Genomic DNA, 22,035 nt, shown 5'->3' on the forward strand with positions numbered 1-22,035 from the left:
TTGCAGTTTGAGTTTGAAGGATAAATATGGCTTACACAGGAATTTCCTAAAAATTGTTCCCTGAGTCTCGGTGTTTGAAAGTCCAAAGGGAAAAACTTAGGGTATGCAATCTTGTTTATCATTTATGAACCTCAGTTGTATACAGCAGTATTTGTTTGATCAATTTAAAATGGCCGCCAGACTAAGACTCTCATTTTCACAACCAGTTCCCTCTTTTCATCACAAATTCACAAAATAGTTCTGTTTATAGTCTGCACATTCCTTCAGAAGTTTTGGACAAAAAAACCAAGAGTAAAAACTGCAAATAGACTCAAATTGTGTCTGTTGGCTCCAAAATTAGGGTTCTTTTCCAAAAATATTGAAGAATACAAGACAATTTTGGCAAGAAAGTCTGGTGGTGAAAGGGTCATTTTTTTATTTAATCTTTGTCATTAATTTTCACTCAAAATATCAAAAAAGTATTTATAATTGCTTCTTATAATTCACAAAATATAAAATATTCCCAAAATATAGAAATCCTAACTGTATTCACAAAGTTTGCAGAGGTATTAAATTCACTGGTTTGTGAAGAAAAAAATACAGTTTTGTCAAATTTTCATATTCACTGAGTTTTAATAAATGAAATAATTTTACCTTTGATTTGGTGCACAGCATCTTTATAGTAGACCAAGAACGTAGCTATAAATGATAAGAGTATTTTCCAATTCACCTGTCAGAAATCAGAAAACACATATCATAAAATGTTTTTGGATAAACATTAATTGTTATACACAAAATCATTACAAATAACAATCAGAACTTGCACATATTCTGTCTTTAGTATCCCTATTTAAACATGTAAAAGTACAATAAATCTAATATATAAATGAATCAAATAATATGCACAGATTTAACTAACAACTTCACAAAATTGTGTACTTCATTCAAATTAAGCTGTAGCTATATCTGAGATATACCTAGTAAATTGCACATTATTGATGAAAGTTAAATGCTCACGTCTGCTCTTTCGATGATTCTTCGTAAAATCTGCATCACTGGCATAACTGAATCCATAATTAGCAATATCTGTCTATAAATATTGGTCATCAATCTTGGTGTCTTTGCATATGTCCATTTACTTTGTACATTACCAATGATATCAAGAACTGTCCGTAGATAAATTTAACTGATCTGATTAAAATCTGATATATTTAATTTTTATATTTTTTATTGTTATTTTTGTATATTTTTTTGTTTTACTTGCCGGTAGTAATATTTTTTTTAAATATAAAAATAAATTAAAAAAATTTGAGCATATACCTACATCAGATTTTAATCAGATTGTGGATAAACACAATAGATGGCACATGTACACATATGAATATTAATCAAGGGCTACAACTTCTGCGACTAAATCAAAATATATTATTATTATTTTATTTCCATTTCTCTAAAGAAATATACCCCACTAACCTGGGGGAACAGGTTACAATAAAATAAAGTATAATATATATATATACACATACACACACATATACAACTCATCTATTGGAGAACTCACACTAGCAAATTATATCTAATCTGAAAAGCTGTGTATACAAATCTTGCAATACTTTGGATGATTTCATGGTTATCCTGAGAAAAAATATATGTAAGTTTACGGATAGGCGAAAGGAACTCGAACTGTGGTTCAATGCGGTTAATTCGATCAAAAAGCAGTTTTCGAATATGGTTATATGCTGGACAAACTACCAGAAAATGAGTTTCATCTTCAACAGCATCTATACATATTTGGCAGGTTCTACAGTATACAGTAGCAATATAAAAACCCTTATTTTCCTTATTAAAAAAGAAGAAAGTGTATATTAACTATTCTCAGAGCAAACATTTTCTTGGGCATTTTCAGCACCTGACAACCACAACCAGTGAAAATAACAGTCGAAAAGTCACAAAAAACTGTTTAAGCTACCGGTACTTGTTGAAACTCTCCTGAACAGTGCATTGATAAGACTCCTTCATATAAAATATATATAAATTTCATACTTTGTGCTGTTTTCTCGATTTTACCTATTTTCACAGTTTAGGCAGAGCCCATAGACATACAAGATACAGTGGTACGCATCTTGTCAACAGAGTCTGATGGCTGACGTAGCTCCATCCCCAAGAATTTATCTACTAGAGACTTGAATGTGTACATTTCATATTTTTACAGTTTTGTTTAGACATCTGTATTCAATATCAACATTCAATTTGACAAACTATACAGGCATTATTAATCTGACATATAACCAATTTAGAAGTCAAAGAATCAGATCAAATTCACAGAATCAATTTAACTGTCAAAGAATTAGACGAGATGTCACAGAAACAATACAAAGAATCAGTAAGGGACAACATCGAAAGTTCAATGTAGGATAAAAAAATTAATTCCTTTATTTTTTTCCAATCCCCCCCCCCCCTCACTGAAACTTAATTGATAAATATTGATCACGGCGTCAGACTACATTCACCATTAAATATAAATTGATAATCGGACAGTAGTATGGTATAGCAGTTGGTTTTAGGTCCATGCCCTGAAATTGACCTCATTTGACGTACATATTTACACTCGGACCAAACCATTTTCTTGTCTTGGATATGATAGAAAAAAAAAACGAACTACAAATACTCCAAGATTTTTTTTACTTCATTAAAAAATAAAATCGCTTTTGTAGGATGGGAACTTTTTGAGGTCAAACCCCCCACCCCCAAACTAAAGCAAATAAGTTTTTTATCCGACATCAATCTTTTGACGTCGTCCCTAAAAACATCACACAACCAATTGAGATGTCACAGAATAATTTAACTGTCAAAGGATCAGAAGAGATGTTACAGAATCAATTGCAATGTCACAGAATCAAAAGAGACGTCACAGAAACAATTACAATATGTCACAGAATCAGAAGAGATGTAACAGAAACAATTTCAATGTCACAGAATCAGAAGAGATGTCACAGAATCAATTGCAATGTCACAGAATCAGAAGAGACGTCACAGAATCAATTGCAATGTCACAGAATCAGAAGAGATGTCACAGAATCAATTGCAATGTCACAGAATCAGAAGAGACGTCACAGAATCAATTGCAATGTCACAGAATCAGAAGAGACATCACAGAATCAATTGCAATGTTACAGAATCAGAAGAGATGTCACAGAATCAATTGCAATGTCACAGAATCAGAAGAGATGTCACAGAATCAATTGCAATGTCACAGAATCAGAAGAGACGTCACAGAATCAATTGCAATGTCACAGAATCAGAAGAGACGTCACAGAATCAATTGCAATGTCACAGAATCAGAAGAGACGTCACAGAATCAATTGCAATGTCACAGAATCAGAAGAGACGTCACAGAAACAATTGCAATGTCACAGAATCAGAAGAGACGTCATAGAAACAATTGCAATGTCACAGAATCAGAAGAGATGTAACAGAAACAATTGCAATGTCACAGAATCAGAAGAGACGTCACAGAATCAATTGCAATGTCACAGAATCAGAAGAGATGTAACAGAAACTATTGCAATGTCACAGAATCAGAAGAGACATCACAGAATCAATTGCAATGTCACAGAATCAGAAGAGATATCACAGAATCAATTGCAATGTCACAGAAACAGAAGAGACGTCACAGAATCAATTGCAATGTCACAGAATCAGAAGAGACGTCACAGAATCAATTGCAATGTCACAGAATCAGAAGAGACATCACAGAATCAATTGCAATGTCACAGAATCAGAAGAGACGTCACAGAAACAATTGCTATGTCATAGAATCAGAAGAGACATCACAGAATCAATTGTAATGTCACAGAATCAGAAGAGACGTCACAGAAACAATTGCAATGTCACAGAATCAGAAGAGACATCACAGAATCAATTGCAATGTCACAGAATCAGAAGAGACGTCACAGAAACAATTGCAATGTCACAGAATCAGAAGAGACGTCACAGAATCAATTGCAATGTCACAGAATCAGAAGAGACATCACAGAATCAATTGCAATGTCACAGAATCAGAAGAGACGTCACAGAAACAACTACAATGTCACAGAATCAGAAGAGACATCACAGAATCAATTGCAATGTCACTGAATCAGAAGAGACGTCACAGAAACAATTGCAATGTCACAGAATCAGAAGAGACGTCACAGAATCAATTGCAATGTCACTGAATCAGAAGAGATGTCACAGAAACAATTACAATGTCACAGAATCAGAAGAGACGTCACAGAATCAATTGCAATGTCACAGAATCAGAAGAGATGTCACAGAAACAATTGCAATGTCACAGAATCAGAAGAGACATCACAGAATCAATTGCAATGTCACAGAATCAGAAGAGACGTCACAGAAACAATTACAATGTCACAGAATCAGAAGAGACATCACAGAATCAATTGCAATGTCACTGAATCAGAAGAGATGTCACAGAAACAATTACAATGTCACAGAATCAATTGCAATGTCACAGAATCAGAAGAGACATCACAGAAACAATTTCAATGTCACAGAATCAAAAGAGATGTCACAGAAACAATTTCAATGTCACAGAATCAGAAGAGATGTCACAGAAACAATTGCTATGTCACAGAATCAGAAGAGACGTCACAGAAACAATTTCAATGTCACGGAATCAGAAGAGACGTCACAGAAACAATTTCAATGTCACAGAATCAGAAGAGATGTCACAGAAACAATTGCTATGTCACAGAATCAGAAGAGACGTCACAGAAACAATTACAATGTCACAGAATCAATTGCAATGTCACAGAATCAGAAGAGACATCACAGAAACAATTTCAATGTCACAGAATCAAAAGAGATGTCACAGAAACAATTGCTATGTCACAGAATCAGAAGAGACGTCACAGAAACAATTGCAATGTCACAGAATCAGAAGAGACGTCACAGAATCAATTGCAATGTCACAGAATCAGAAGAGACATCACAGAATCAATTGCAATGTCACAGAATCAGAAGAGACGTCACAGAAACAACTACAATGTCACAGAATCAGAAGAGACATCACAGAATCAATTGCAATGTCACTGAATCAGAAGAGACGTCACAGAAACAATTGCAATGTCACAGAATCAGAAGAGACGTCACAGAATCAATTGCAATGTCACTGAATCAGAAGAGATGTCACAGAAACAATTACAATGTCACAGAATCAGAAGAGACGTCACAGAATCAATTGCAATGTCACAGAATCAGAAGAGATGTCACAGAAACAATTGCAATGTCACAGAATCAGAAGAGACATCACAGAATCAATTGCAATGTCACAGAATCAGAAGAGACGTCACAGAAACAATTACAATGTCACAGAATCAGAAGAGACATCACAGAATCAATTGCAATGTCACTGAATCAGAAGAGATGTCACAGAAACAATTACAATGTCACAGAATCAATTGCAATGTCACAGAATCAGAAGAGACATCACAGAAACAATTTCAATGTCACAGAATCAAAAGAGATGTCACAGAAACAATTTCAATGTCACAGAATCAGAAGAGATGTCACAGAAACAATTGCTATGTCACAGAATCAGAAGAGACGTCACAGAAACAATTTCAATGTCACGGAATCAGAAGAGACGTCACAGAAACAATTTCAATGTCACAGAATCAGAAGAGATGTCACAGAAACAATTGCTATGTCACAGAATCAGAAGAGACGTCACAGAAACAATTACAATGTCACAGAATCAATTGCAATGTCACAGAATCAGAAGAGACATCACAGAAACAATTTCAATGTCACAGAATCAAAAGAGATGTCACAGAAACAATTGCTATGTCACAGAATCAGAAGAGACGTCACAGAAACAATTACAATGTCACAGAATCAGAAGAGACGTCACAGAAACAATTTCAATGTCACAGAATCAAAAGAGATGTCACAGAAACAATTGCTATGTCACAGAATCAGAAGAGATGTCATGAAAACAATTGAGATGTCCCACTAGAATAAATTGTATAACTAACCTTTTATTCCTTGGTTATTTATCAGTAATTGAGTGATTTCATAATTACAGAATCTCTGTAAAATGTCATGTGACAACCCAGAGTGAAGTCTTAATGTGCAAAAGAAATCAATATAGTAGTCATCAGAGTCAGAGGTCATAGGATCCTTGGTGCATCTATCAACTAGATCTGATGAGAATAAAATTGGTTTACTGTGGAATACTTTATTTTCGCTAGAATTAATTTTCGCTGAAAAAGCTTTTTGGGCGTTTTACTTGGAATTTATTTTCACTGATTTTTGATGAGTTTAATGTGAAATATAGGAAAAAAAGTATATTCGCTGGATTTTATATTCACGGAATCATCTCTTCAGCGAAAATAAATTCCAAGCGAAAATAAAGTATTCTACAGTATATATAAATAACAATGCAGCTATGAATGTTTCATATGTAATGATATTAAAGGGTGGTAGTTGTCGCGCCACACATGCGCGAGATATTTTGGGTCTCATATAAACAGAGATGGCGACTTTGACTGTTGCGCAAATCAACAAGTACAAATTGAGACGTTACCAAGCTTTAATTAGGTATTTTCAGGTTATTAGGAGGTATCGAAGAAGTCATCAGCGGTAATTGGTGCAAGTCGCGCCAAGGTCAAACCTCAGACTTGTGATTTCCAATAGAAGAGTGCATGTGATTATGGGAAAATCTATGTCTAGCAACACAAATGCCGCACATGCGCTGCGCGACGACTAACGCCCTTTAATTAGCATTGTGAAGTTCAACTACAAAGCCTTTCCTTCTGTTAACATTTAAAGTCTGATCAATACAGAGTTGAACGAACATACAGGAGTAATACGATAATACAAATGAATTTACTCGTAAAATGAGAAACCAATTAAAGAAGAATATAATTATTCGATACAATATTTTTATCTGAGGTTCTGTTGTAACAACAGTTAAACTATAAATGTACTATGTATATAATGGTACTCACTGAGAACAACAGAATGAAGAACTGTAGTGCAAGCCTAAGAAAAAGAAAAAGAAAAAAATAGCAAACTTTGAATTACCTTTTTAATATTAATAGAATAATTAATTGATAAGAATAAACTATCAGTGATTATATATAGTTGAAAACAAATTTTTTGCAGAGAAATTGATCTGACAAAGAGATGGTATGTGTTTTCCCTGAGTAAATATAATCGTGACAGTTTTTCAACTCCCAAAATACCCCCAAAAATATGAAAATATTTTGCTATAGCCAACGATGATTTACAAGTTCGTTTTTCTTGCTTTAAAGGCAAATAGTGTGTAAATTTTCAAAAGCAGATACAAGTTAGTTGAAAGACGATAACACATGGTTTTTTTTACACTGCGAATTGGAAACAAGGATGAGCGATGTACTGCAACTCTGTGCATTTGGAACATTCAAAATCTGTCCTACCGCCCAGTTTGTTGACCTCAGGTCACTCATTATGCGCAAGCACAGAAACAATAAACAGACAAACGCTATCAATTCAGGAATCAGGCATTAATATATAAAGATGTCTATCCACCTACTTTTTGTAATCCTTTCATAGCACTATCTGATGTACATCCATCTTTTTCTCTGTAACCATAATCAATGAGAAGTGAAGATATATCTGAAACACAAATAGACTCTATGGGAATACAAGCAATTTACGATATTAAAGAATATGTGCCAGATGACAAGACAATCACTTTAATCCTAAAGCATTCTTGGTTGTACTTGCCTGACAAGTACCACGAATTTGTTCCACAAATAATCCATGACCAATCGTGGCCATTACATAAGTATCAGGAATAATTAAGATCAAATATCATATAACGCACCCTTCATCCCCTCCCTAAATGTCTCTCTTAATTAGAATATTGCATAATATCAGCTTTTATCTGTTATACGAACATGAAGTTCATTAAAAACGGTCTATAATTGATGTGCACGATTAATATTACATATATCACAGAATACACCCTTTACTCCACCTTTTTGCCAAAAATCATCATTTGCAGTTTTCCAAGACCCCAGCTATTTGCACACCCGTGAGACATGTGTGCAATAAGATAAGCATTAAATAAGCAGATTTCAGACTTTTTTGAAACTTACCTGAAAGAATTTCTCTTCTCAAATCAATGTCATCTTTGTTTCCATGCCAACAAATTTCAGTTAAACTCTGGGTAAAGTTTGCAATGACATTCGGTATTTCAAGGCTGAATGTCATAAAACTGTCTAATGCCATCAGGGAGGACTTCTGTAGTTTCCATAGTAATTCCAGAGGAGAGTCACCATAGAAACCGCACTTTGATGAAGGAAGGAGATATTTTTACAAAAGTAATCAGTACCCTTCTTGCTTATATAATACATCGCCTGATGCAAGTCTCAACAGATCAACAATCAACATGAATGGTATATGATTGTGTTATCAGGCAATGTGATAAATAGCAAATCTACAACCTGAATGGATGAACCACACCAGATAAATATTTGCACTATTAGAAGCATGATGTGCAAGTGTGACAGAGGTGTGTCTATGGTCAAAATAAGTTGTAATGATTCAGTATATAATAAATAACAATTTTTGTTTATGTGTGTTTCAATTAGAAATACATGCAAATACAATATCTATTATGACTAGTTAATGCTTCAATAAATGACACAAGACACAAGGTTTTGGCAAAAGTGGAAGGGGGGGCGAATTGCAGATGCAGGCGTCGCAGCTAACAGCTCCATGATGCGACTTGCCTGTGAATTGCATCATGACGCCGAGCGCGTGGTACCTGGTTGCAACCTTCCACCAGCAGAGACTGTACAGGCGGGCGTCATGGCTGGCGTCCCCCTGCAGATAGACTCACAACCCCAGGGGGATGGACAGCGTGGGTACCCGTGTAAAGTCTGCTTGGTCTGTGGTGGAAACCCCCAAATTTAAAGGCAGGATGATGTGTTACAAAGTCTATAGTAAATTTACTGACAATCATTCAACACAACACAACACCACACCACACTACACCACACCACACCACACCACACCACATCACCTCATGCCACTCCAACTCCATTTCACTACATTACACTTTCTGTTTAACAGACTGTATTGTAATAGGGAATAAATAATCATTACCTGCATGCTAATCTGTCGAATAAAGACCTTTTTAGAAAATGCTTGCTGTGAGGATAACTTCACCATAACAGAAAAAAGTGTCTGGACTATCCTCTAAAACACAGGAAACCAAAATATAATGTACTGTTATACCAGTACATGTACTACATTTTTACTGCTAGGAATAGTCACAACTTGCCAATATATTGATGTTCATAAGGACAAAGACACAGGATCTCAGTGAAATTTCAGCTACACAAAAATTTGTCTCACGAAATAAAAGCGATTTACAGTACAAAAATTATATACAGTAAAAGCAATGCATAACTAAATATACTATATGAGTATACATCAATTTGGACCAATGCTGGACTTAACAGCACCTTACAATCTCATAAGAATGGACTTTTCAAGAATGTAACTAACATCTCAATATTAGCTAACGTAGAACATAGAAGATGATAGAAAATAGAACTAAAAAGAAGTACATGTAGCTTGCAATATAGAATCTTGTAACACAATACCAGTATATCCAAATTCTGTGTCATAATTGGTCAATAAATGGTCAGGTGGGATTAAAATTACGCTATCTCTTGTACATGATGAAATTATTCCCAGTATCACTATGGTAACAGACTGATTTATATTAAGAGACACCATTATGTAAACACAGAATTAAATGTGCACATACGCCAAGCATAAAATAACATCAAAATTATATCATTTGAACTTGAGGTTGAGTAATCTTGATTTGTAAGAAAAAATCAATTGACAATTCTCACCCTTTGACTCTTTGATAATAATAAGATGCTTCTGTTATCACCATTTTGCTTTTGTTGTTTCATTATCATATCATGCAAGAATTGGGCACATTCTGCAGGACTTTGGTTGCATAACTCTGAACTAGTATTTTGACTTCGGTTTTTAATTGCAGAAATGAGTGCTGCAAGAAATAATCAGTAAAATGAATTATTGTAATTTCTTCATTACAATAACATCTACATAACATTCAATCAAGAGTTTCAGATACTGACATACATGACACAATTAATTGGTTGACTGGCTGGCAATCAACCAGTATGTCATGTAAACACATAAATGTGCCGAATTTGAAAGTTTGAAACCATGCTCACTTTCAAAACAACTTTTTGGCAGCACTAACTGGTTGTCAATATTGAAGGTAAACAATTTTAACATCACAAGAGCAACAAACCTCAATCTACCGCCTTTATTTTGTTTAGCACAATGTGAATTAAGTTAGTGTAGAATACTTTATTTTCGCTTGGAATTTATTTTCGCTATTTTCGCTGAAGGGGTGATTCCGTGAAAATAAAATCCAGCGAATATACTTTTTTCCCTATATTTCACATTCAACTCATTGAAAATCAGTGAAAATAAATTTCATACAAAACGCCCGAAAAGCCTTTTCAGCGAAAATTAATTCCAGTGAAAATAAAGTATTCCACAGTAGCACAACAGGTTCTATACAACTCTAATGAGTTCTATAGAACTCTTTCTGAAGAGAAAGTACCAAATGGCTGATTTTTTCTATAAAACTCTACCGGTTATTTAAAACAATCAAATAAAGCAGCATTCAAGTATAAATTCAATTCAATACAAAAGAAGCATGTTCAACATTGTAGCAACTGCATGGCAAGTGAAAACATTACAAACAATTAGAGTAATCAAATGACCTTTATCATCTCACAGTATGAATTTTCTTTTATCATTTCATGTTGGCTCGGAAAAATATATTTTCACCATATAAAATTTATAAAAGTTCTAAAAACTGTGTCTCTACTGCATTACATTTTACAAATCAATACTTTGTAGTGGGAGTGCATATTTTAGGTTCACCTTTTTGTCAGTTTCTCTTACAGAAATCCAGCTAAAATAGCACTTCAAATTTTATATCCGTAATTTGTCAGTTAAGATTTGATATCAGCATCTTGGTAATTTGTGACAAAATTGTGCAATGAGGTAAAATATGCATATTTGGACAAATCCATGAATTACCAACATGACAACTACAGAGCTTAAACCCAATCTGATTACAATCTGATGTAGTGTACGGGCTTTATTTAATTATTTTGGCTATAAACTTATTTTTATTGTATTTTTTATTACTTTTGTTATTAATGCCTTTTTATTTTAATTATTTTACTTTGATTTTGATTTTAGGATATTTTTTTTAATTCCACCCTACATACAATCTGATAAAAATCTGATGTAGTGTACAGGCTTTAATTATTTTGGCTATAAATATATTTTTATTTTATTTTTTAGTACTTTTGTTATTAATGTCTTTTTATTTATTATTTTACTTTGATTTTGATTTTTTAATTTTTTTTTAATTTCGCAATTACCAAAACTTCAAAAAATAAATACTAGATCAAAATAAAATAAAATAAATATACAAAAAAAAAAGCCAAAACTAGGATCTTATTTTAATAAGATTGAGCTTAAACCTAAACAAAAGAGAACACAACTATACCAGTAGTGAAACAATAAACATATAAAAATCATCAACAACAGCATATATACATTAAAGTATAAAAACAAACCCTTTATAAAGTTCAAGTTTCAGTACCTGATGATTCTGAATTGACTTTCACAGTATTTATTTCTTTTTCAATAACATCGCAATCTTGTATACCGAGGGATAGTGGTACAATTTGGGTATCATCCAAGGCTGCCTGAGAAACAAACAGAAAGTACTACATTTACACATGGAAGTATAAACCCCAGGAAGAACAACGAAACTAAGAGGATTAAAAAAACCTTTGTCTTAGTTTATCTTACAGTGCTTTCGCTTTTGTTTCAACAGCATTAGTCATACTCCATGTTAGTTGCCGCCGATACGCCCGTATCAACCGCTTTGCTGGAAACGGAAAACTTGAAAAAAAATTTCATATCTGCGCAGTAAAATATTTCGTTCACTACGCATGCGCAAACAAGTCGGTCTGCAGGGTGACCTTCAGTGTATCGGAAATCATGCAACGGGTCGGAGTTTTAGCGAGTTTTCATAATTTTCAATGTCGTTTTTAGATTACTTCTTGTTTTTTTCAACCCTCAAAAAAATAAGGTTGCGAAAGTTTGCGAAACATGGGGTTTGGTATGCTGTTTGTTGTCGAGATATCCCGACTTATTCCGTGTTTCCCTTGGATCGCCAGAAGTGGCAATGTGTTTTTTTTTCTCGTTGAATGTCGCTCATTTATCAGTGTTTTTGTCTTGGCGCCATTGTTTTTTTATGCTATAACCGAAACAACTCGATCACGTGATCTCCCGAAGTCGCCTGATTGACTCCGAAAATGACCGATAGTCGGAGATAAACGTTCATTTGCGTAAATCGGCTTATTTTTTAATGCGACGAAATAAACAATCAAAATAAACATTAGACATCGCGGCAACTATCATAGTTCAAAGGAAACGAAGTGGTTGTTCTTCCTGGGGTTTATAGTTCCATGATTTACATAAAAGTTTAGGTGAAAGATCTAAACACTTAATACACTTCTGGCCAGATAACACTAAATCTGTATCTCATTTCTGATTGCTGGCTAAAATATTTTTTTTATCTGATCACGTTAGGAAATAAATAACTTGTTTCCTTCAACGGCAGCCTTCACGTTTGAAACCATTTTGTTTGCCATGGTGATTAAATTTAATGAATTGTGATTAAAAAAAACACATCTAGATCGCCATTTGGTGACCCACAAAATCTGGCTGGTGACAAAACTTTCTGTAACATAAAACTATACAGCCCTTTTACCTAAAATTCAACACATTGAACATGTGCATTATGTTATCTGCCATACGATGATTGCTGCATATATTCAACTTGTTAAAAAATTTAATGCTGAACCACTTCAATTGTCTGTGTCTTTGCAAATAAGGGCAAGTTGAGCATATAAATATAAATTTGCAGTGAATATGCCTCTCATTTTAATCACAATTACCCCCCGGTACCATACTTCCTCAGTCATATGACCCTCCCGGGGTATAATCCCACCGCCAAAAATGTGACCAGCATTGTGTTAAAAAAATACCATCATCAATTTCTGGAGAATTTTTTCAGTACAACACAGACTTGACCTGTCAGGTCAGAGGATGTTATATCCAGTGTGTCATCACAGATAGTAATATGATGCCTTACTAGCCAAATTTCAGCTATAATAGCACCCAGCACAAATTCAGTCAGATGGTATGTACTAGTAAATAGTATTGTAATCAAATATATTTTTAGAAACATTTTTGTTTCTTCATTATAAATTATTGAAAATGGAAATCAATAATAACACAACTCATTTGAGGGGGGTAACATGGTTACAATGTTAAACATCTTTTCCCAAGGTCGTATACACCCATTCTTACTTACTCAGATTTTATGTAGTGAGGTCCCTGGGCTTATTATAAGCTGGGTAAAAAAAATGCATAATCACCTCAAAAATGCATAATCACCTCAAAAATGCATAATCACCTCAAAAATGCATAATCACCTCAAAAATGCATAATCACCTCAAAAATGCATAATCACCTCAAAAAAGCTAGACCCTTCTTCATAGCTGACAACTTTAGTCTTATTATATATGACAACATTTTTCTTGGAAAAAACAATCAAAGTATTATTGAACAAAATGTCATGTTCACGTTTCATGACAAGAAGGGTTTTTTAATTTTGTGCCCTAAATTACAGTATGAATAGAATAGAACAGAATTCTTTATTAACATTGTAAGGATAATGTGACATTTCTTCATTTCTTTTTTGGTAACCATGTTAATAAAGGTTTACATTAATTGTATTTACTGAAAAATAAATAAAACTGAACAAGCGTATTTACATGATTTTATATTGAGTTTCTTTTGTTTTAACAATTTTCAATGTAAATTACAGTTATTTTTATTAATATGTTTGGTTGCTCATTATTTGTATGAATTTTTCATGGTTGTCATATCTTGAATTTATTTATGTAGGTTTAGGCTTTTGCAATGACAGTTTTTCTGTTGTTTGCATATAAGGTGCAGTAGTTGTTTGTCTTCAATTTTGTTAAATCTTTCACAGTGGAATGTTAGGTCTTTGATGTCTACCTGTTTCAATATTCAGCTTGTAACAAGTCATTCTAAATCTTGCAAACAACCTGATTTCTTTTCTGTCATCAATTTTTTTGTAAATAGGTTCCTTGTTGAATGTTTGTTTGTTTGTTTTTTGAATAGTTTGAAAGTCCTTGATTTTGAGTCAGTTCTGTTCATGTTTTTCATAAATAATAATAATGTTTATTCGACCTTTGTATCGGCAGCATGAAAACAGTAATACATATCTTTAAATTACATTCATCATTTCTTTTCTATATTGCCATAAATCAGTAACATAATTCCTAATTAAAGCTGATGAGGTATCCATATACATATTGATATAATATTCTTTATATAGTTCGTGGAAGGGCTGTTTTGTTGTTTGTATATTAACTGATTATTTTACTGGTAGTGTTACCTTGGTGTTCCAGGTTTCTAGTTTTACACTCAGTACATGGCATTTTATTGACCACAACCTTCCATTTCTTAAGGTATGAGTAAAACAAAAAACAAAACAAAGAACAAAAACAAAAAACATACAGAAAATTACACAGCAACAAAGTATTCTCTAAGATTGTACATTTGATAAAGGTATGACCCAACCGAGTGAGCAATATCAGATGGAGGATCCATGATAAAGTAGGATTTGTGGGTGCTGTTCAACATACCAAATGTGGGATAAAAGGAGGCAATTGTGTTGAAGAATTTATTCCTTGTCGGGTTGAGTTTGGTACAAAATATTTTTTTGTAGATGAAAATACTTAGAACCAGTTGGTGGAATAAAATTTACACTAAGTGTGAGAGTTTGTGCAATACATGTAGATGGTGAAAACATGACACTGCAGTTACAATACACAGATGGTGAAAACATGACACTGCAGTTACAAAACCAATCTAGCTACTAACCTCTTGCAAAAGTTCATTGATTCCTTGATGGTGATTCACCAATTGTAATACTGCATCTTTTAATACACTAGTATCAGTACTAGTAGGGCACAGGCTAATCCCTGGAACTAAAAACAAAATGTTGGTAAATATGGGTCCGATACAGGTACATGGTAAAATTAAACTCTACAAAAGTGGGGAAACGGAACAAAAAAGGTGAAAAAAAAAAAAAAAAAAAAGTCTTACCAACGAGATCTCGAAATGTTTTTCTAAATCCACTTCGTTCGTCTGATTCACCATGTGGTCGTTTAGGCATCGTGATATACTTGTTAGTGCATAATATTGGGCGACGAAAACCATTTATTCATAAACTTTGAAAAGCCGCGCTCTGAGGTCATAGGGCAAAATAGCGCCCTCTGTAAATTTACCAACAATCCATTGCTTTTTGCAAGATGTCGGCCAATAATATGTTGACCCATTCTCAGAGGGTCCTTCGTTTGTACAAGAAATCTCTGAGGCATATTGAATCGTATTGTCACTCAAGGTAAACATTTAGTTTTCTCTGATAATCAATGCATTCGATAGAGTAACCCACCGACGAAAAATGGCGTTGATAAGCGTGAAATTTAGGCAAGAGAATATCAATTTTGAGCAGACGAGTTTTGGGGTCACACCGGGCATCACGTAGACTAACACTTTGTGCTGCCGGAAAAGACGTCAAACTGAGAAATTTCAAGTCAAGCAAGGTGTTGGCGGTTTATATCTCCAGAAACATGAAATGCAATAAAATCGTTATAACGTAGTTCGTTGTTTTTTTTCCTCCAGGCATAGGTTCAGATACCAGGCAACACTATTGAGAGCCAGATTTGATGAGAACAAAGATGAAAAGGACATGATGAAAGCTGCAAGATTGCTCCAAGAAGGTGAAGGAGAATTCTACAAAAATCAACATCCACAACCGTATATATGTAAGTATCTTCTGTTCACAAATATATTTGTTGTAAATACTAAATTACATGTACAATGTACCACCCTTCATCCTACAGAGGTGACTATACCACAAGATTTGACCAGTTTCATAACATAGCGAAGTGTGTATATGAAGTGAACTGGTCAAATGTGATACAGCCTCTGAAATAGTACTTGCAGCCATGATTAAATGAAATGGACCCTGGAACTTGCTATATATTAGTAACATACAGCGATGGTGCAAATTTACACTGTTATTTCAGCATTTCAAGGTTTATTTGTGTTTGTTAGCCGTAACTTTTGTATATGTAAAATCGTCTCAAGTGGACTAAAAAATACAAATTCCAATCAGGGCCATACACAAGCTCTTCACTGCAGATGGTAACCATTTGTTCGCGTCATTTGCATATTTCGGAAAAATAATTTTTCCCATGCTTCTCTTGAATCCCAAATACCCAAGGGTCGCAATTTTACCCACTGTGTGCTATGTCCATAGCACAAAATATTATTTTTGCCTATTTCCGTTGACAGAAGGATTTAACCCTTCTGTGTGTTATTCACATTTGGGGCCTACTTCTAAACTCGGAAAATCATGTTATATCATCTATTTATCCACAGCTTGCATGATTAAAACAATGTATTTCAAATACTGGTATAATTATTATTTTATAACAATGTCTCAATCCCAAATCTGTGCCAAAACTTCACCCTTGAACTATACAGACCCTCCCCCCACTATACCCACCCCAACCCTAACCAGAAATTGTATTATTCTTAAATACTTTACTTGTAATTAGAAATGGCAAGACTTTAACAAGCCACTATTCAACGCTAATATTGTTTTGGCAGTCAGTTTGAGCATCAAGGCAATTTACCTCATGACCTCCGTGAATTCTAAAAGTATATCAATCTTGACTGCCCTGCCCGTATTCCATCGCTAACATTGAATGTCATTTGATTCTTAGATTTTTTTTTTTTTTTTTACTTCTAGTTATTGACTCACCTGAAGGTACAAGACATGAAAGAGACTTGCCAGCTCCTGAGTGGGTATGTAAATATTGGATACAAATATGACAAAGGATGAAAAGATTATGTTGTTAAAATGACCTCAAAATACATGTTATCATTATTATTGCAGTCTCATTGCTTAGTCCTTTATAGTGTGTGTCAGATAATTTTACCTCAGTGTATTCAGGAGTCTTCGGGTTAACATGTGTCAATAAACTACCACCAAGGTCTGCCAAGGCATGTTTTACATTTACAGTACTCATTCCGCCCAACCTCCCACTTTTACCGCCTTTTTTCCGATCGTTTAATTTCCGACCGGAAACCAACTGCATTTTTTCGCTCGCTCTTGTTTGCTTGCTCACTCCTGCTATGGCTGGCTTCAGAAACATCGTACGCTTGTTAACCGACCGCTGGAGGAAGGGGGGACAAAGACGCCTTCTAATCACTTGACACATTGTAACATTGCTACGCAAGTTGAACTGTGACCTTTATTTACATATTTACGTCCTTATGTGTGTAGTTCAAGCAGCTATATAACTGGTCAATCATGATATGTATTGAGTACTAGTATTTGTGTGTTGTGTGTGTGTTTCTGTGTGTGATTTTAACTAAATTTATTTCAAACTGCGCTCAAAATAATTTGACACTTTGTTATTTGCGAACACAACTCACACTATGACCTTTACTCAATTTGCATAAGAATGCTGTAGTTCAGAAAATCTATCAGGTTAACTTTTGCTCATGTCTGGTTGCGCAAAACAAAACTGCACATATAATCATCGCATAGCTGAATTTCCACAAATCAATTGGACTCTAACTACTAGTATAATGACTGAAAATTACTTGCTTGTCTGAGTACATGTGGCAACGAATTATTGGATTGGCAGCAGCCGAAGGAAAAATGAAAGATCTCAGAACAGTTAATTGTTGAGGAAAACATAAAACTACCCAAACGCAGCCAGTGATACATTTCGAAAATAAAATTACAAAATAAACGCAATCAGAGGCGCATGTTGTGACACAGTCTCACCAGCCTCTGTCACTCACGCAATATAATTATGCTATTTCCCAAAGCACTTATGTTTAATAAATTGACGAAAAACACAAATGTAAATCAGGGTTGTAATTACTAGTAACTCAACTCGAACGCAATATTGATCATGGTAAAAGTGGATAGATTCGAACCGCCATCAAATTAAAAATTCAGAAAGACAAAAAACAACAACATATTACAAATAAGAGCGCAAAAAAAGTTGGCAGCAAAGGATGAGAAATGCATGTGGGAAAGCGATGAGTGAACCTGAGGAAAATTATGCTAATGTGAGAACACGCTATATACCCCGCAGAGTACTCGCTAAAACATCAAAAAATACTAATCACGTTTTTTTTATCAGAAAGTTAGATACTTGAACGTGTCAACCGTCACCCTACACACGGTTACTCAAAGACATTTTTTGCTCTCCACCAAGAATAGATGGTTTTATTTCATATTAGTTGTGTCTGTGTCGTATTTGATTTCACATGTTTGATTCAATCTTGTTTATGGTGGACATTATTACTACGTGTATGTATTACCAATTTGATATGGCAGTGTGATCCACCGTATTTTTTCAACGGTCGTTCTATAAATTTCTGATTGTATTTATTCTTTTAACATCATAAAAAACAAAAATGATACACTTGTACATGAAACAATAGTTAATGAACTATAAATGTGTGCGGTTCCACTGTCAGACGAGCGAGCGAGTGGATACTCGCGAATTTGTGCGGTCGAATTGAACAAAGCGAGCGAAATTCGGAAGCAGGTAGAAGGTTGGGCGAAATGAGCACTGTATGTGAAGAACAAGAATCCAGGTCAAATTTAGTGGTAATTTTGTGCTTGTGGTTCATATGTCACATGACTTGCTATGCAGGATGTGTTGTGTGATATTCTATGCCTTTGCAACATATTTAATAGAATGACAGCGTGTGACTGACAGTTTTATTTATTGCACAAAATTCAAACATGTGCTGCATAACTCTCTTGGTGTTTCACGGTTTATTTCCCCAAAATAATGAATTTCTGTATACCATATTAGTTTTTCAAAATAAGTCATATTTTTATGATTTAGTATTACAATAAATGCAATTTTAGGTTTATGAGCACTCCCATATTAGAGACATGCATCTAATAGAGCATACATCTGTTTTCATTGTCTATTCAGATCATGGAATCTTGATGTACTGTAGTGTTATGTTAATTAAGGCAAATTGATGCAGCTTAGAGATATTGAATTCAAAAATAGAGAAAAATGAAAGTATTAGTATATAATTGTGTGAAACCTATTCATATGTCAAAAATATGAGGTTATTACAAAGATACTTCAAAGCATGCACAAAGAAAATACAGTGGGAATATCAACCAGTTTGAAGCATGGGTCAATGCGACTATGTACTGTATCAGTGTATGTCCATGTACATTATACTTGTGGTTTCCTCTTCATTATCTTGTTATTTATACACCTGCCTGATCACCACTTGGTGTATGAGCTCAGCAAGTAGTGAAAATTAATGAAACTATTTCCCTATTAATTTTTGGACTGGCAACTTTTTTCCCATTTTTCTGTTTTTTCCAAAATATATCCAAAACCGTCTACATTTTCATGAAGTTGAATTTTTTTGGACTGGCAGTTGAAAATTCCTGGCTAATAGCCTGATGACCGTCATCTTGAAAATACTGTAATCAATTTCATATTTGGAATTTGCTTTTCCCCCCAAGTACATAGAATGCAGATACCCTGTGATTATACCACTGTAAGTTGTAGAGATACGACAGATGTATGATAACATATATATATGTTTCAGGTACTTGATTTCTGGCACCCATCAGAGAGAGCACAGTACCCAACATATTTTGCAAGATACGAGAAGAGAAAACAGTGGGAAAAAAACCGATGGGACAGGCTGGTTGAAGAGGAAAAACAACTATTAAAAGGGAAAGAAAGTCAAGTTTAGGCCAGTGTTTGTTGTAAACTAAGCATGACTTAGGACAGTGTGCAGTATATTCCAGCTTAATATAAAGATTTCTACAGTTTGAGACGTGAAATGCTAGATCGAACAGTACTTTATATCCGATATGAAATCATCTAGATTCCTATCAAATAAAATCATTTTTCCTGCTTAGTTTCTGATGTACACTGCGCATGTAATGTAGTAATTTAATGCTGCTTGCACATCTCTGTATATTAGTGTATTTTCAGTGTGATGGAAAATTAAAACGAAACAGTTGTTTGAATTAAACTAATGTCTGGCTGTACTAGTGTATTCCTATCAGTAAATATGCATTATCAGAACAATTTGCGATGTAACATCATAATTGTTAGTGTGTCTGCAGAGCACAAGAAGAATTGGTACTGTGGCATCCAAATGAAAAGGACATAGTCATTGTCTCTGTGTGCTGCTCCCATCTTCAGTGCACATAACAGTACACACCAGAACAATTTCTGTGACATTCTATTATTTGCCAATGTTAGAATCATACCAAGTTTGCACTGTTTTGACAGAACCAGTAACGTCAATGTTTCAAGTGTGGTAAATATTAACGGACAGTATTATTAACAAATCGAGGAATCCATACTATTAACAATTACAGTTGCACCTTATTTTGATATACCTCAACTTGGTGACTGTCTCATTGAATTGTGAAACAAATTTGAATCATTCTAGACACTTGTCTTGCCTTTAACAGGTGTAAAGTTTGTTTACTTTTGAAATACAATGACAGCTTATAATGGCCTTTTTGATTGGGTTGTGCGTGTCCTTCCCTTTCTTAAAGGGCAGATTTTTTTCTAATCTTGGTACATACCGGTAGTTGATGCATGGTATACATATGATTAGAAATGACAGACTTCCATTTTGCTCCAATAGCCTTAAGAAACCTACATTTTATGTGTGTAGAGCATTATTTTTCAGAAATTTACCAACTGACAGTCATTTTGTTTGTCAAAAAATACTTATTGATTCATTGTCTGTTCAACTGATATCTTAACTCCACTTAGGAATCAATAAAACATGGTACATAGATACTCTGGGTTTTTGGTTGAAATCTGTACTTATTAATTACCTAATTTGCATAATAGCCAATTTTCAGCTGTCCCAATGATGCACGTGTATCAAAGGCCACTTGACAGATTTCAATGAAACTTGGCATTTGCATGCTCTGGGATAATCCACATGATTACTTAAAGGTAGAAATCTGTGCATTTTAATTACCTAATTTGCATAATATCTCAAGAAGCCCAGTCTGATTTCAATGAAACTTGGTGCACAAGTATCCACAGACCACAGTATTGAGTTGAAATCAATGCTTATTTTTTACCCAATTTACATCGGCCAATTTTGTGTTGTTCCACAGGTATCTCAAGAACCACTGAGATTCGAATGAAACCTGGTGTATACCTGATTTTTGGTTTAAAACTATGCATATTAATTACCTGATTTGCAGAATTAATTTGTAGCTTTTTTAATGATATATTTAAAAAACTATATTTCAATGAAACTAGGTACACAGGTGCTCTGTTGTATTCCACGGGTGTGATTTGGGTTAAAACCAAGCATATTAATCACCTACTTTGCATATACTAAGCAACTTTCTGATGTTGGTGCATACATATAGGTACAATCAAATTTATTGAGTTTTTTGTTACCGTAGTATTATGAATTTCAGTACTGTGGATCAGACTGCTTTTACACTATACATTTCAAAGAGCAGAGTTATATCAGCCAACAGGGTTTTCGTTTAAATACCAAATCTTAAATTATTAATTTTAAATATTCACTAATTTACTTCATATGCATCCAATACTGCAGCACAAGGAAGTTCTAAGCTTTCTTTGACCATCTCCTGACTGGAGACTTGTGGATTGGATTTTGCCTATAAATATGTGATTGTTGATCTTTGCTGTGCCTACGGACATACTTGAAACTGCCTTAATTTTGTAAAACAAA

General features: G+C 34.2%; 1 protein-coding gene and 1 long non-coding RNA gene across 2 annotated transcripts; one reads left to right on the plus strand and one right to left on the minus strand.

Moving 5' to 3' along the window:
- Positions 1-992: 992 nt before the first annotated feature.
- LOC146742712 (uncharacterized) lies at positions 993-6,147 on the minus strand. The gene is made up of 2 exons (XR_014929845.1): positions 6,018-6,147; positions 993-1,145 (listed from the first exon to the last, which is right to left on the minus strand). It is a non-coding gene; the product is annotated as an uncharacterized LOC146742712 (long non-coding RNA).
- Positions 6,148-15,482: 9,335 nt separating this feature from the next.
- On the plus strand, positions 15,483-20,332 carry LOC100367228 (NADH dehydrogenase [ubiquinone] 1 beta subcomplex subunit 9-like). Its single transcript, XM_002737907.4, has 4 exons — positions 15,483-15,616; positions 15,898-16,040; positions 17,033-17,088; positions 19,894-20,332. The coding sequence occupies exons 1-4, from the start codon at positions 15,525-15,527 to the stop codon at positions 20,041-20,043; spliced, it is 441 nt and encodes a 146-aa protein (XP_002737953.1). The 5' UTR covers positions 15,483-15,524; the 3' UTR covers positions 20,044-20,332.
- The last annotated feature ends 1,703 nt before the right edge of the window (positions 20,333-22,035 follow it).

Source organism: Saccoglossus kowalevskii, chromosome 6, assembly GCF_978046115.1.
Source record: "Saccoglossus kowalevskii chromosome 6, keSacKowa6.1, whole genome shotgun sequence".
Classification (NCBI taxonomy): domain Eukaryota; kingdom Metazoa; phylum Hemichordata; class Enteropneusta; family Harrimaniidae; genus Saccoglossus; species Saccoglossus kowalevskii.